Source organism: Hibiscus syriacus, unplaced genomic scaffold, assembly GCF_006381635.1.
Source record: "Hibiscus syriacus cultivar Baekdansim isolate YM2019G1 unplaced genomic scaffold, ASM638163v2 tig00110020_pilon, whole genome shotgun sequence".
Classification (NCBI taxonomy): domain Eukaryota; kingdom Viridiplantae; phylum Streptophyta; class Magnoliopsida; order Malvales; family Malvaceae; genus Hibiscus; species Hibiscus syriacus.
Genome location: NW_024062568.1, coordinates 1,304,982 through 1,315,099, shown reverse-complemented (window position 1 = coordinate 1,315,099; position 10,118 = coordinate 1,304,982). Strand labels below are relative to the sequence as shown.

The window sequence follows — 10,118 nt, the reverse complement described above, 5'->3', positions numbered from 1 at the left end:
TGACTATTTAAGATATTGGCATTATTAAAGAGCATATGTCACAACTTGATATTGACTATTTAAGATATTGGCATTATTAAAGATCATATGTCACAACTTGATTGATTATTAAATAAAACAAGAACTTTTTGTAAATATAAATGCCGATTCGATTGAAATAAAACTGTTCGAACACCGGCCAATCCGAAAAATGTGTAGACGATGATAGATAGATAGTAGACGTAAACGAAAATTTTGAGTTTTGAGTTCGCGGAAAATGCACAGATGGTTATAATTCACGATAGGCAATACAACATATCACAAGGATAACTGAAACTGGAACACAAGTTTCAGACTGAAAAGATCCGTTGTCAAGTTACCGGCACGACCTGTATCGGTTGAACACATTGGAACAGTCTAAACACGACGGGACACTTTCACTCTCGTGGTCGGGCGAGCCAGAGGGAACTAAGAGCCCGTAATCTCGAGAAATAATCATGTATCGCAAGCAGTGCTCGAGCTGATTGGCGGGTTGTCAATATCCGGTGCATTTGTTGTAGAGTTTGCTGCCGTAGATTGTCAGCCTGGTGATGTATAACTTATTAGAAACACAAAACGACACTAGACAGATTATAGTTTTTGAGTATAAGATTGATGAATGGCTCGAAAAGCTTCCAGATCAAACCTTCGGAAAACAAAAGACCGGTTTTCGGATTGCAATATATACCCAAATTCTTCACATCTGAGATCGAAAATACGACACGGTCCATAGTCTAGTAAAAACTAATGTTACCATTCCTAGTTCGTATCCAAAATTAAAACCAACTCGATAAAATCATTCGGGTTTCATCTCTTCATGTCAACCGACACTAGTAAGTTATGCACATTGAGTAAAAGAAACGAATCGAGAAAATGAAGAATAATAAATACGCATTACCTGACGGATAAACCCCTCGAGGGTCCCTAGCTTCCCCATGGCCATGGCCATTTGGCCCGTGTAGTTTGCCACATTCCAAGATGATCCCGACGAGCCTAAAGATCCGGTCAACAATGTCTCGGCTAGAGACTGCTGCAACGCCTCCATCCCTTGAGATAATGCATCTTCAGCCTGTTGGGACGATTGCTGCAAGTTGCCGATCCCGACCAACTGTTGCTCTGTCAAAGGCTCTAATTGGCTTACGAGAAGCTGCGAGAATAAGCATTGAATTCGATGATGAAGAGATATGAAGAAACACCATCCTCAAGAAGTTTAGCAGCAGACTCGGATGAGCTACCTTTAGAAGCTCAGAGGAACGGAAACCACCAAGCCATAAGAAACACCGCTCGGCCAGTGTTTTCCACATGCCTGACAACAAATGGAAAACATCAGCCTTAGCTGCATTGCTCTTCAACCTGAAAATTTCATCATAGTGAGCCACTACACCATCAACAATAATACGAAGTTCTGCATCGCTTGCATGGGAATTTACAGCCGTTTTCAGCTCATTAATTTGCCGGTTTTGCTCTTCCAACCACCGTGCATATTCTGCATCAAATGCCAGGGCACCTGCAGAGAAAAATAAGAGAACAAAACACAGAGAGAAACCGATAAATACACGGTTACATTCGAAATGCAAACAAAAAATTTTGTGATAATACCCCATATAACCACACTCCATGCATTCGAAATGCAAGTTTTTGTGATACAGGAAATGGCGCCAGTTAGTTTTGATGATATATTCCCAGGTAAGGCCTTTGTACACTGACCTGTACTATGCTAACTGACAGCCTATCACTTGTCAATGATGCTAGCCAGACTCTATTGTAAGTCTCCAACACCAGTATGTATTCGAGATAGGAATGTCTAAGTTTTTCCTCGTATTTGGAGGGTTTTTGGAGTGCCATATCCCCATGCCGATTTCCAAATAAGTTTCGAACATGGGTGTCCAGCATAGATAATTCAAGAAAAAAGAAGAGCCAGAGCAACATAGCAAGGTCTTAGAAAATGAATACAGTTCTATGACTCCTATTCTTCAGAATTCTCAATAAAGTGGTCAATCAAAGAACTCGGACTCCCCCTCATACACAAATTGTTTCCGTTAATGCAAGCTAGCTAGCATTCCGTTGCTTCAATGAAGCACTACAACAAACAAGACTCATTACAATCACTAGAAGAAAAGTTTACCACGAACTAGATTCGAAAAACCATTACATTTCCGCCCATTGAATGGCTTTGATCTCCAGAGCTTGATATGAAGATACCCTGTACAGAAAGACAATGTTAAATAGTACATACTCGAATAAGAAAAATAATAAACTGTGTACGCAATCCGTGAAGTGATGAAGGATCAAGTCTAACCTGTTGCCTAGCGCGCTGAAGCTCCAGCTCTAATTGTGTCAACTTCAAACGATTACTTTCCAGCTGTTGCACATATGCCTGGCGAAGAAAAATGGATAATGTGCCTCGATGTTGGAGATTCAATTTGATCTCAAAGACTCGAACAAGAAGTATGAGAATTTGAGAGAAAAAGTATATAACAGTTAACGGTGACGAAAATGAAACAATCATGAGAATTCAGAAGCATAAAGTACGCAATGGTTAATAGTCATCTTTCTGTTATTTTGCACTCGAATGCTACAAAGAGAACTCCACCAAAAGAATAGGAAAAAATAGCCACTCATTGTCAAAATGGTACTCGAATTACCCAATCATTATAAAATTGAAAGAAGTACAACGGCTATGTGCAATATGTAGATCTTTCTTATATGGTCAAATATGTACGACTCTATCCGGCCCATGTTATCTTCAACTACACCCGAACCCCTAGAAAATCAAGTAGAAGGCTTGTGTATTCTACCAGTTAGACGCCAAAGAAATCTTGAGCTGCACTGAGCAATGGAAATAGAAAAACAAACAATCAAAAAATATTGAAAGAAAAGTTGAATAAAGTTAAGGGAAAAGACATTCTTTCTCAATCGACTTTTTCTAGCAGCCTCACGGTTTTGAGCGAGTCTACGAAGAGTCTGTAGAATACAATATTAACAACAAATGATCACCGCCATGACCAAATTACTAGCTATTAGCCATGCAAATAAGATAAATTATCTGACCTTTTGATCCAAATTACCCTTCGATCTGTCACTAGAATCAGAAACCGCAACGAGAGCACTAGATTTTCCTCTATCAAACTGCAAGGAGTAAAATGTCAGACACTCGACAAGTCGATTAACAACAACAACAAAAACCTAGTCCCTCTACGTGGATCATACTACACAAATGGGCTCAATGAGAACCACAATCTAAGTAAGACAACAAAAGCAAAGAAAGAACCAATACCATCCAAAATGATCCGAAAATATTTATCAAGTTAAAAGAAATAAATCATACCCTCTGACTTTTTTCATCGGTATCCGCATCTGTTGAGATATCAGTCTTTGGACTACCATCAGCCATAGTGGATTCTCCCCAGTTCTCCGTACTACTAATAGGTATCGAGACCAGATTTGTTTGTTGACCGTTCTCTAACTGCAACCTCGGAGATTCAACTTGGTTGGCGGATGGATATTTAGTAAATGAAGTTGGAGTCTGCTTCGGGCAATAAGCAGAAGAGAATTATATTACTGCACTCTAAAAGCTAGCTAATTACATGATAAGACAAACAATATCCACCTTATCCGAACTGCCGATAAGGTCAAGATCAGTAGGAACTTCTTGGCAACTTACTTTTGTTGAATTAAACACGGTATCTGCATGGTGACGTTTCATATCAAGTCCTTTATAGATATATAAAGCAAAGTTGTCTTTCTACTCATTACTGTTGTCTTCGAATAATCAATCAGAAAAATGCTAAATATTAAAATCACCAAGGAGAAAAAGAACATGCATTGCATATTGATACAAGATGATAAAAATATAACTCGAGAAAGATAACGGTGCAGCAACCAAAAAATGATACTGAACCTGTTACTTCTATTCATGGGACATGTGACATTTACGTATTTCATGCATCACTTTATAAGACGAATCAAGGGTGTATGAGATCTAATTTTCTGTCCCTAAAAAAAACAAAATATTTATAAATGATTGCTCCAATTACGATTTTTAAGGAGTAGATTACTGAAGGCATACTTGCACTCTTGTTAACAGCATCTTCTAGGTGAAATCCAACAGATTGGTCGAATGTCCCAAAATTTGAAACAGGGAACGGATGGATCGTACTCCCCTCTGTGCAGCTGAAAATCAGATTTACAAGATAAGTAATCAGGAAAGCAGTGACAAGCAAGAAAATGTTGGAAATAAAACACACACAAACAACTTTTATTGAAACTCAAACAAATATTACAAGAGTACTCTCACTCAAAAACAAGAACTACAACTCACTCTTATAAGACTTTGCTTCTTCACTCACTTAGAAGCTCTTAATTTTTCTTGATGCTTAAAACTAAAATGGGAAGGGGTATTTATACTACTCAAGAACAATCCTACACCACACAAATAAACTAATTTAAACCATTACAAATTCAACAAATATCTAACTCTCACCTAACTAAATTGATGTAAGCAATGATATCATTAATTAAATGATGTAAGCAATGACATCTTTAATTAAATGATGTAAGTAATGACATCAATTTAGTTTGGGTTTGGGTTTAGGCTCCCATAATGGATCAAGTTTATGATCCAACACCCTCCCTTAAACTTGATCTCGTGACCCCTAGTAGGTTCCTTAATCTTAAGAAGTCTTCGTTGGTCAGTGGCTTGGTAAAAATATCAGCAACTTGATCTTGTGACTTCACATATTCAACTTCCACATCTTTTCTTGCAACACACTCCCTTATATAGTGGTAGCGAATATCAATGTGCTTGCTTCGATCATGGAATACTGGATTCTTCGCTAAGGCAATGGCTGACTTGTTGTCGACACAAACCTTGGTAGGCTCTTCTTGTATCAAACCAATCTCCTTCAATAGATTTCTAAGCCAAATTGCATGACAAACACATGAGGTAGCAGCAACATATTCCGCTTCACAAGTGGATAATGTGACAATCGGTTGTTTCTTTGACATCCATGTGAATGCAATATCTCCCATGAAAAATACGAATCCAGTAGTGCTCCTTCGATTATCTATGTCTCCACCCCAATCACTGTCGCTATATCCAACAAGCTTGTAATCATTAGAAACTGAATAGAACAAGCCAAAGTCAATTGTACCTTTCAGATAGCGAAGAATTCTCTTTGCGACTTTAAAATGGGTGGTTGTTGGGGATTCCATGTAGCGACTAACCAATCCAACTGCGTGAAGAATATCGGGTCTCGTGCAAGTTAGATAGCGTAGACTTCCTACCAAACTTTTGAAGAATGTTGGATCTACACTTTCGCCTTCTTCATGTTTGGTCATCTTGATCCCGTATTCTGCCGGTGTGCTTATTGGCTTACAGTTCTCCATCTTGAACTTCTTCAGTATCTCCTTTGCATAGCTTTCCTGTGAAATGAAAATTCCATCATTTTGTTGCTTAACTTCAATGCCAAGGTAGTACGCCATGAGCCCCATGTCTGTCATCTCGAATTCTTTCAACATCACATCCTTGAATTCATTAAACATGCTTGGGTTGCTTCCAGTGAAGATCAAATCATCCACGTAGAGGCACACGATCAAAATATCTTCATCTTTGATCTTGATATATAGAGCATGCTCGTAGGGACATTTGTTGAAGCCATTCTCTTGGAAGTACTTGTCGATTCGGCTATTCCATGCCCTTGGTGCTTGTTTTAGCCCGTAAAGAGCCTTCTTCAACTTCAACACCTTGTCTTCATGCCCTTTGACTTCATAGCCTGATGGTTGCTGAATGTAAAGTTCCTCTTCAAGAACTCCATTTAGGAAGGCGGACTTTACATCCATCTGTTGTATCTTCCACTTGTTTTGAGCTGCCAAAGAAATGATTAGTCTGATAGTCTCCAATCGAGCAACAGGAGCAAATACCTCATCATAGTCAATTCCAGCCTTTTGACTATAGCCTTTAGCAACTAGCCTCGCCTTGTGCCTTTCAATCTCTCTTTTGGCGTTTTGCTTTGTTTTGTACACCCATTTGACACCTATCGCCTTATGTCCCTTGGGAAGTGAGGTAAGTTCCCATGTGTCATTCTTCTCGATGGCCTTGATTTCTTCGTCCATCGCATCTCTCCACTTCTTTTCTTGTACCGCTTCTTGAAAGCTCACTGGTTCACAATCGGCAAATAGACAAAATAATGTAAGATTATCTTGTCGTTCAGTTACCTCATAGAGATCTCTAAGGCTTCTTGTGTGTTTCACAACTCTTTCACTTTGACTCCCACTTGACGATGATGAAGGTGATGAGTCTCCTTGAGTGGTTGATGTTGGTGAAGTGGGTGGAGTTGCAAGCTCTTGTTGAGATTCATCTAGTTGCTCCCTCATTGTCTGCTCATCTTCTTCAAACTGAGGAAAGAAATTGAAGTCATCTGTATGAGAGTTAAAATCCCATTCTCCTTCTTCGTTGAAGACCACATCTCGACTAATCACAAACTTCTTATTGTCTAGATTGTACAACTTGTAGCCCTTCGAATTAGCATCATAGCCGATGAAGATAAAACTCTCGCTTTTATCATCAAGCTTCGTTCTTCTCTCGTCTGGTACGTGAACATGGGCTATACTTCCAAAGGTTCTCAAGTGGGAAATGCCAGGCTTTCTTCCACTCCATGCCTCTTGCGGTGTCTTTCCCCATACACTTCTTGTTGGAGATCGATTTGACAAGTAGACTGCACACGATACTGCTTCCGCCCAAAATTCTTTGGGTAGTTTCTTGCTTTTGAGCATGCTTCGTGCCATGTCGATGATTGTTCTATTCTTTCTTTCTGCCACACCATTTTGCTGGGGGGATCTAGGAACTGTCATTGGTCGACGAATTCCATTTGCTTCACAGAACTCTTGAAACTCCCTGGAAGTAAATTCTCCACCTCGATCGGATCTCATGGCTTTGATCTTTCTACCGCTTTCTCTCTCCACTGCTGCTTTGAACTTCTTGAAGACTTCAAAAACTTCTGACTTCTGTTTCAAGAAATATACCCAGGTTTTTCTTGAAAAATCATCAATGAAGAGAAGAAAATAGTTATTGTTACCGAGAGAGCTTGGCTTGATCGGTCCACACACATCGGTATGGATGAGCTCAAGTGGCTTCTTAGCTCTTGTCTCTGACTCCTTTGGAAAGCTTTTCCTGAATTGTTTCCCGACTAGACACCCTTCACAGAGTTGGTCAGGATGGTTGATGTGAGGTAGTCCTTTCACCATCTCCTTCTTAGATAATAGCTCTAGACCTCCAAAATTGAGATGCCCAAATCGAAGATGCCAAAGCCATGATGCATCTTTGTAGCAAGCTTTCAGGCACTTTGCAACATCATTTTGTATGTTGATCAAGAACATTCTATTATTTGACATCGGCACTTTAGCAATGAAGTTATTCTTATCATCTTTTATAGAAAGATTATAATTATTCATATGAATATCATAACCTTTCTCTACCAGTTGCCCTAAACTTAAAATGTTACTTTTCATATTGGGCACATAGTAGACATTTGAAATAAATTGATGTCTCCCATCTTTCAAACGGATAAGAATGTTACCTCTCCCTTTCACTGCTATTGTGGAATCATCTCCAAACGAAACATTTCCACTTACTGACTCGTCTAGCTCCACAAACATGTCTTTCCTTCCACACATGTGATTGCTTGCACCACTGTCAAGATACCAGGAATTTGCTTGGCCACCATCAGTTTCCTTTCGTGCTAGAAGAAGAGTTTATTTGCCATTTGTCTTTTCCTCCACGTAATTGGCCTTCTCCTCAATTTTGTTGTTGGGAGCTCTACATTCTGAAGCATAATGCCCAAATTTTTGACAATTATAACATCGAATTTGAGATTTGTCATACTTTGAGTTTGGATTAATTCTTCCACGGCCTCGTGTTGAGCTTTCTCCTTTCTCATAGTTGTTGTTGGAATTGTTATTGTTGTAATTCCAGCCTCGTCCACGACCTCGACTTCCACCTCGTCCATGGCCTCTACCTCTGCCTTGGCCACGTTGGTTTCTATCATTGCGTTGGCTCTCATGCATATCCTTGAGTTGCAGCTTGAGGAGTTGCTCAGTAAACTCATGCTTCTTTTTATGCTTCTCTTCGTATGCTTGCAATGATCCTTGGAGCTGTTCGATCTTCATTTCTTCCAAGTCTTTAGTTTCTTCAATCGTCACGACGATGTGCTCAATTTGGGATCCAACGAACGGAGTATCTTCTCTATTATCCTCACATCGTCTAACTTTTCACCATTTCTTTTAATTGATTAGAAACAGCTACTACTCTTGAGAAATAATCTGAAATAGACTCAGATGCTTTCATGTTTAAGGATTCGAATTCACCTCTTAATGTTTGGAGACGAACCTTCTTCACTTGCTCGGATTCTTTGTAAGAGGTTTGCAGCTTCTCCCACGCTTCCTTGCTAGAGCTTGCACTTGAATCTTTTCAAAACCATCATCATCTAATGCTTGATAGATGAGGTAGAGAGCCTTCTTGTCTCTCTTTCTTGAATCCTTCAAAGTTGTCTTTTGATTTGGTGTAAGAGTAGCAAAAACATCATCATCCGCAGGCTCATTATAGCCTTTCTCTATGATATCCCACACATCTTGTGATCCAAGAAGTGCCTTCATTTTGATACTCCAATTGTCGTAGTTGTTGTTGTTGAGTGTCGGAACTTGGAATGGTGCCATACCATTTGCCATATCTCTCAATATAATGAGATTTTGTAAAATCCGATTACACGGATGAATCCGGAACGATGAAAAAAAAACTTTGGAGGGACTTGGACAACTCGGTCAAGGGCTCCAACTCGGCTGAATCGGCTCAACTCGGTGAGTCAACTCGATTTTCTGGCAGCAGTCTTCCGGCGGTGCGTGGCGGTGCGTCAGAACTCAGATTGAGAAAATTCTGGCGGCGTCGTATTCCTCTCGTCGAGACCTTCGATCTTTCCAACTTGCTCTGATGCCACTTTGTTGGAAATAAAACACTCACACAAACAACTTTTATTGAAACTCAAACAAATATTACAAGAGTACTCTCACTCAAAAACAAGAACTACAACTCACTCTTATAAGACTTTACTTCTTCACTCACTTAGAAGCTCTTAATTTTTCTTGATGCTTAAAACTAAAATGGGAAGGGGTATTTATACTACTCAAGAACAATCCTACACCACACAAATAAACTAATTTAAACCATTACAAATTCAACAAATATCTAACTCTCACCTAACTAAATTGATGTAAGCAATGACATCATTAATTAAATGATGTAAGCAATGACATCTTTAATTAAATGATGTAAGTAATGACATCAATTTAGTTTGGGTTTGGGTTTAGGCTCCCATAATGGATCAAGTTTATGATCCAACAGAAAACTGTAAAAACACCTAATTTGTGTTTTATTTATTCATAAGCAGTTATTAGGCTTTTATTGCACAGAAATGTTAAAGGCACGTCAGAATATTAAACCGATACCATGCGATGCCGTCAAACATCCAATTCACAGTTGTATAATTTTCGACAAATCTGAAATCTGGGTTAAGAGATCAATTGTTCAAAAATAACTTCATTAAAACGCAGAATAGTAGTTCAATATATTCTATCCTGGAAAAGACTCTTCTCGTAGTAATCACCAAAGCCGAACAACTTTAGCTACCAAGGCACTAATTATCTACACCCCCTTGCAACATATCAAAAGAAAATCCTACCTACTGAACGTTTGAATCTAGGATGTTAAGATTCGGTCTTGATAAAATACTATATTAAATGAATGGAAGATTTATTCCAAGAATTCGAGTGAAACTTAGACGTAACAACATTTGAATATATAATATGAAATACTGAGATGATAAAGGCAACCGAATAAAGGAAGATGTGAATATATCTGTGAAATTGATCATTTTTAAGGGAAAACGGATGGAAGTGAACCATGAGAGGATAGATGATTGAAACTATAAATTGAGGGAGAGGAACTTACAGTATGTTGGTAATTCATAATGGTGAGTCAAAACTCGGCATCCCTTTTGCTGCTTTCTTCTCATATTTTGCACCAGATACAAATCATGATCGTACTTCCT

At 38.9% G+C, this 10,118-nt stretch overlaps 1 protein-coding gene across 3 annotated transcripts; it reads right to left on the bottom strand.

Moving 5' to 3' along the window:
• Positions 1 to 216: 216 nt before the first annotated feature.
• On the bottom strand, positions 217 to 10,118 carry LOC120213161 (transcription factor TGA2-like). Of its 3 annotated transcripts, XM_039211308.1 has the most exons (11): positions 10,056 to 10,118; positions 4,088 to 4,194; positions 3,347 to 3,544; positions 3,070 to 3,147; positions 2,923 to 2,982; positions 2,284 to 2,395; positions 2,144 to 2,221; positions 1,403 to 1,525; positions 1,254 to 1,324; positions 925 to 1,165; positions 217 to 571 (listed from the first exon to the last, which is right to left on the bottom strand). In XM_039211308.1, exons 2-11 carry the CDS (start codon positions 4,106 to 4,108, stop codon positions 417 to 419), a joined length of 1,137 nt encoding a protein of 378 aa, XP_039067239.1. In that variant the 5' UTR covers positions 4,109 to 4,194; positions 10,056 to 10,118; the 3' UTR covers positions 217 to 416. The 3 variants fall into 3 exon arrangements, with proteins under 3 accessions (XP_039067239.1, XP_039067237.1, XP_039067238.1); XM_039211306.1 differs by having other exon boundaries at positions 1,254 to 1,525; positions 2,171 to 2,221; XM_039211307.1 differs by having other exon boundaries at positions 1,254 to 1,526; positions 2,171 to 2,221; positions 2,318 to 2,380.

Bases quoted from the DNA above. Each gene is read 5' to 3' on its own strand.
- LOC120213161 (XM_039211306.1), bottom strand. From the start codon at position 4,108: ATGCTGTTAACAAGAGTGCAA. The intron at 2,396-2,922 runs GTCTTTTCCCTT...TTTCTTCGCCAG, and splicing joins AAAGTCGATTGAGAAAGAAT to GCATATGTGCAACAGCTGGA. The intron at 1,526-2,170 runs GTAATGGTTTTT...TTTTCTCTGCAG, and splicing joins GCCATTCAATGGGCGGAAAT to GTGCCCTGGCATTTGATGCA.